This window comes from Andrographis paniculata, unplaced genomic scaffold (assembly GCF_009805555.1).
Source record: "Andrographis paniculata isolate CXL003 unplaced genomic scaffold, ASM980555v1 Contig56END, whole genome shotgun sequence".
Classification (NCBI taxonomy): domain Eukaryota; kingdom Viridiplantae; phylum Streptophyta; class Magnoliopsida; order Lamiales; family Acanthaceae; genus Andrographis; species Andrographis paniculata.
In genome coordinates this window covers 527353-533744 of record NW_026137591.1, presented here as the reverse complement: position 1 = coordinate 533744, position 6392 = coordinate 527353, and the positions used below count along the sequence as shown (strand labels likewise).

General features: G+C 28.1%; 1 protein-coding gene across 1 annotated transcript; it reads left to right on the top strand.

The window, feature by feature from the left end:
* Positions 1 to 3289: 3289 nt before the first annotated feature.
* LOC127256777 (uncharacterized) lies at positions 3290 to 5841 on the top strand. The gene is made up of 2 exons (XM_051282965.1): positions 3290 to 4677; positions 5622 to 5841. Exons 1-2 carry the CDS (start codon positions 3399 to 3401, stop codon positions 5708 to 5710), a joined length of 1368 nt encoding a protein of 455 aa, XP_051138922.1. The 5' UTR covers positions 3290 to 3398; the 3' UTR covers positions 5711 to 5841.
* Positions 5842 to 6392: the final 551 nt, after the last annotated feature.

Here is a 6392-nt window from a genome sequence, read left to right as displayed (position 1 = left end):
TATTATTGGACGGAGTGAATATTATTTATTAATGACGTCCCATTTTTTCACTTTATTTATTATTAATATTTCTCTAAAAAAATATATATATATTAAATGCTATTTATGTACCATAATAAATGTACTATTTAGTTTTTGTATTTAATTTAAATATATTCTACATTGTATAATTTACTACATAAATGTTACTCTATTGGTATTATAAGAGAATAATAAATTTATTTTTATCTTCTTTTTTTAATTTATATTAAATATTAATATAATAATTAATATATTTGAATTTTTTAAAATAGTATTTTAATATGATATTTTTATGAGAAAAATAATATATTTTTATTAAAAATTATACAAAATAAATAGTAATAATTTCAATTTAAAATAAAAAGTATTCTAAAAATTTGTTTGATTTTGATCTTGATTTGAATTATTTTAGTATATTTTAATATAATATTTTATTAAATAAGATACAGTATTATATTTTTATTAAAAAAATTATAATTAAATAATACTAATAGTTTTAGATCGGTGCGAACCCAAACATATTCAACTTTTCTTAATTTTCATATTTTATTTTTATTCTTTACCCTTTTAATTATAATTTTATTAACATTATAGATAAAAAATAAAAATAAAAATAAAAATTATATATATATACATTATATACCATCAAAATTCTATTATTAAAAAACTATTCAAGAAATAATGAAGGCAAAGAGAAAAATAAAATAAAATAATGTCCTTATTTATTTCATTATTAATTAGAAATATAATAATTTGTTTGTATTTAATTGACATTAATTAAGACATTTGTTTATTAAGTGTCAATTTATTATGGAAACGCCATACACATTAATACATTTATTTATTAATTCCACTCAAGCTCTAAAATCAAGGTACAACTTACATCTCCACACGCATTAAATGCTTGTACATTAGACCGACATTATAATACATATCCAGATCGCTCCCATTCGAATGAACGGCGTAGATCTTACCTGGATCTTTGGTCCAGGATCTTCCAATATAAAATTGTAGCCTCCGGCAGGCCCACCGACCGACGGTCTCGCCGGAAAAGGACAAAACGGATTTACTTAAGAGAATTAACACCAAATTAAGAGTGCCTATTTTTTTTTTCTTTAATATTTTTTTATTAGAATAAAAATTAAAATACTATAATATTTTTTATTACGAATATAATATTTTGTATGTTCGACAAATATAATTTAGTTGGGTCTGGTACAAAAATTAAACAATAAATATTTTATTACAAATATTGAAAATAATATAAAAACGATACATAAAAAAAAAAAAAGAAGAGAAATTTACAAAATAAATAAGATTTCCTATATTAAAAATAATAACAACAAATTGAAACTAACTCAACAAAATAACGGTGTTTTATTTCATATAAAAAAGAAAATGAAATATTATAGAACACACACAAAAACAGCAAATCAACAAACCGAAAATAAAAATCGCATGGTTCCTTTTTTGATTTTTTTCCGTCCAATAATAAATTTATTCTTTTAAATAATATTTAGATATCATATTTATATAAAAATATTTTCTCAATAGTCAATTTGTAAAAGTTATTCTCCCTCCGTCCTATTTTCTATTTCCGTTCGTCCCAAAACAAAGTTATCATTTCATAATTTAGTAATTGTACTACCTACTTACCTAACATAATAAATACCCTTTCAACTTACAATATATTACATAAATGTCATTACTTCTATATTACACCATACTAATAAGGAATTTTGTCTTTTTTTACTACAATTAAATATAATACTAATATTTAAAAATCTATATAAAAAAACAAATATCACATTTTCAATGGGACGGAGGGAGTATAAAAATATACTCTCTATGTCAAGAGATAGATAAACTCTTTTGTTTGGGTAAAATTTAGGTAATATATATTATTTATTTAGATAGTGGAAATTAGTTATTTAATGATTAAAAAAAATTTAATATACTCTTTTTTACTCTAAATGTTTCATTTATTTTTTATATTATTGTATTTGATATTAAAATATTAGTATATTGATATAATTTTTCGCACAAATGTCATTACAATAGTATTATAAAATACTAATACAAATATTTTTGTCATTTGTGTACTATGTTTTTACATAATAATTAATATTCAAATATAGTATATGTTTAAATATTTATAATATTATATCTCAATAAAATATATAAAATATCGATATTTTGTAGATAATAAACTTTTATACAATATAAATAAATAAATAATATTTTTTTTTTATTTATCATACCATAAATTAGTTTTATAAAAAAAAAAGTTTTAAAAATAAATAAAAATATTTGTTAATTGTGAAGGAAGATAAAAATAAATAGATTTTGAGTGATTTTTACATATAAAAAATGTAAAATTTAATTATATTTGTTAAAGTCTTTAAAATAATAAATATGCCCCAAAAAAAAAAAAAAAGTCATGACGAGAAGACCATAAAAAATAAAATAAATTGATTTTAGACAAATTAAAATAACAAAATGAATAAACATAATACACAAGAGGGTATGTTTCTTTACCTAATTTTTTACAAATTTTATTATTTATATTTTATTTTTCTTTCACAAAATATTTCATTAAACATTATTTTAATATATTTTTCATCAAATATTATTTTAATACTAAATTTATACCAATTTTTAGAGACTCAACCAAAGAAACACACCCGGTACTATTCTGAGGGTGTGTTTGTTTGGAGGTTTGGATTTTGAGTTGAGATTTAAATAGTAAAAATTTTAAATTTGAATAATTGTATAATATAATATAAATAGGTGTTGATGTGATGTTTTGAATGTAAAATTAATTTTTAGTATAATATAAAAAATAAAAAATAAATGTTTGATTTGATATTTTTGGGAGAAAAAATTAGATGAATAGTATAAATCCAATCCCCCAAACAAACACACCCTTAGAGCATCTCCAATGCAACGTCACCGTATTTGGAGATCAGCTTCTCCAACTAAAAGCTATTTCTTACACCATTTTTTGTGTTGCACTGTAGCAACGCCATTTATAGTGTGTTTATTTTATTTTTTTGTAATATTTATATTTTGTGTATATTTATATTTTTATTATTTATTTAATAATTTAAAAATTGTTTAAAATAATATATAAAAAAATATTTAAAAAATATTTTTTTAAAAGTTGAAAATAGTGATGGGGGGATTAGAGTTAAATCATGTAGCAAAAGACAACAAAAGCTACCAAAGACTGATTAAAGATTCATTTAGCTCACTACAACCAGAAGAACAACCAACCTATACATACAAACTCATATATATACATCTGTATATATAGAGACAGACATAGATACACGCAGATAGAGATATAGAGCGAGAAAGAGAGCCTAAATTTGAGGATGAAATTCACAAGAATGGGATTCCTCCTCATCTTCTTCCCCGAAGAACATCATCATCATCAACAACATCAGCAGCAATCAATTCCGCCAAAAAAATCCCCAAATTTCACAAATACCTTTCAATCATCCTCAAATCTTCTGCTCGGAAAAGCTCAATCCACAATCTCCATTTGCTTGCTCCTCCTCTTCCTCACCGTCCTCCTTTTCACCCTCACCACTCTCCCCAACACCGCCCCCTCCGCCGCCGGCGCCGCCTCTCGCCGCCGTCTCCTCCTCCACCACCACCAAACTGTACAAACCTCCTCCAATCTTTCACACGCCTTGCAGAAAATGGGAGCGCTTTATAGGCGCGGAAACAAAGCTATGAACGACGTCGTTGTGGCGCACGTGCCTGAGGCGGTTACCTCGCACGTGCTTAAGCTCTTTCTCCGGCTTTTTTTCCGGTCCAGCCTCGCCGCCAGATCGGATCTCGTCCTCGTCTTCCCGGCTCGGCGACTTGATTTCGACGACGTCGTTTTACACGAGAGTGATTTGTTTCTCAAGCTGCTGGATCGGTACGCCGAGGAATTTAACAACACCGGCGCCGCCGCCTTCGACGTCGGCAATTTTATGAAATTGAACAGAAAGGAGAAGGAAATTCAGGAACCGATTTGGGGAAGAAGAAGCTTTAACTACAGCGGAGAACCGGTTGACTCGAACCGGCCGAGTTACGGGTCGGTGGTCGGTTTCGACGTCGACGAACTCGACCCGGAGAATTCACTCTCCGGTTTCCTCGACCCGGTTCCGATGAGTCTCCGTCGGTGGGCGGTTTACCCGATGCTACTCGGCCGGGTCAAGCGGAATTTCAAGCACATATTGTTAATCGACGTGAAGGAGATTCTCCTGACCGGGGATCCGCTCGGCCGGTTCAGGAGTCTGAGCCCCGAGTCGGTTCTTCTGAAGCACATAAGCCAGCCGGTTTCCGGGAAGCACGGCCGGCGCGGTCCGGCCCGGCCGCGGCAGGTTCACGCCGGAATTGTGATCGGCGGCGCGAAAGGAGTTCGCCGGTTAGCGAATGAAATGTTGACGGTGATCGTGAGGGCGGCGATGGGGCAGAGGAAGAAGAAGAATCCGGTGACGGAGGCGGCGGTTTTCAACCAGCTCGTCGGAAACGGTTATTTTTTGAAGAACGTGGAATTGGTTCCGGCGAGTGAGTCGGCGCTGCCCGAGTTGAGTCAACTCGGAGTTGGGCAGTTAGGGGTAAAATCGGGTTTGGGGAATTACAGTGTGGTTAGGAGAGGTAACAGTAAGTTGGAATTTAATTATTTGGTGATTAATTATTTGTGTTCTTTTCCTATAGAATTTACAGTTTATACTGATTGTTGATTTTTTCAAAAATGTTTTTTTTTTTCTCAAAAAAAAAAAAAAAAAGAGCTTATAGAAAAATTTGTTGGTAGTACAGTTGAATAATAGGGGGTTTTGTTTGTTTGGGTTTTGTTAACATAATTATGAGTGTATGTAGTGCTTTTTATAGTACATAATATTTTTAAAATATTATTTTAAAATTAAATATATAAATATATAACAATAAAAATACACAATTTGTCTGGGTTTAGATTTGGGTTTGAATCTTTCTATTTCAATTGTATTTTAATATAATATATATATTTTTAAAAAATATATATATATTTTGATTGTTAATAATGTGAAGTGAATAATAAGATTTTCTATTTGAAAACATGACCAAACACTCCTCAGCTTTATTTGATTTTGATTATTTTGTCCTCCATTCCAAACATCCTTCAATATATATATATATTTTTTGTATATCTCAAATACATTTTCAAAATAAAAAATAATTAATTATACTTAATTTGTACTCTACGCTTTATTCTCTCACATCATTCAAATAAAAAAATAAAATATATATTTATCTTTCCATTATATCACCTAATTTGTAAATTATCATATTTAATACTATTCATCTAAAAACTCGTATCAAAAGTAAATGTTGCACCTTATTTGTGACGATGGAAGTATTTTACAATAATACAATAATAAGTAACAGTGGTGATTTATTTATTTAATTTTTTATTCTTTTTATGGTTGAAATGTTATGGGCACAAGTCTAACTTTATTATGTAAAATATAAAATTCGAGGGAGGATAAAAAAAAATATTTAAAAATTATAGAAGCATTCGGTTTTAGCAAAAGAATTGAAGTAACATGAATTAATGAATGAAGCTGAAGGGGGCGTGCAGCTGTGTCAGTGCCAACTGTCACCTTGGATGGCTCACAGTCAGATCACAGCCGCAGATTTGACCTTCTCTTAATCTTAAGTGAAATAATCTGATCCGTCCATTTTCAATCACCTCACATGCTGTAGTGTTGTCGCCTGTGATCTTTCATCAATATATATACCGCCTGTCACCCTCTTCAGAATTATGGCAATTAAGGATTAAATTAAAGTTTATATATAATTAAATTACATTTTTGCCCTCGCATTTAATTATTTTCGCAATATTTACAATTCTAAAGGACAATTAATTATTAAATACTTATAATATATTAAAAATAAATAATAATAATAATAATAAAATTTCAACACGATACAAGCAGCAAAGATATATATATATATATATCTCTATATGGGCATTGGATTCTGTCACAATAAATAACAATAAGTCAACAATAAGATAGATAGGGCTTGTTTGCAAGATTTATTAAAATTTTATTTTATTCACAATTAAATGTTACGATTTTTTATAAATGTTGAATACAATAGTGATATTTAATATTTTAGTTCGTTTCAAAACAAGTCTTATTTTTATAAATAATTATATCATTATAAAATTACATTTATTTTTTCATTATTATTACACAATTACTACTATTTTTTACACTAATACACTCACAATAACAAAAAAATCCTTTACCTATATTTTTTACCCACTATCAATATAATATTAATATTTCTTAAATCCGGTGTCAAACACAACTTAAACTATAATTTTG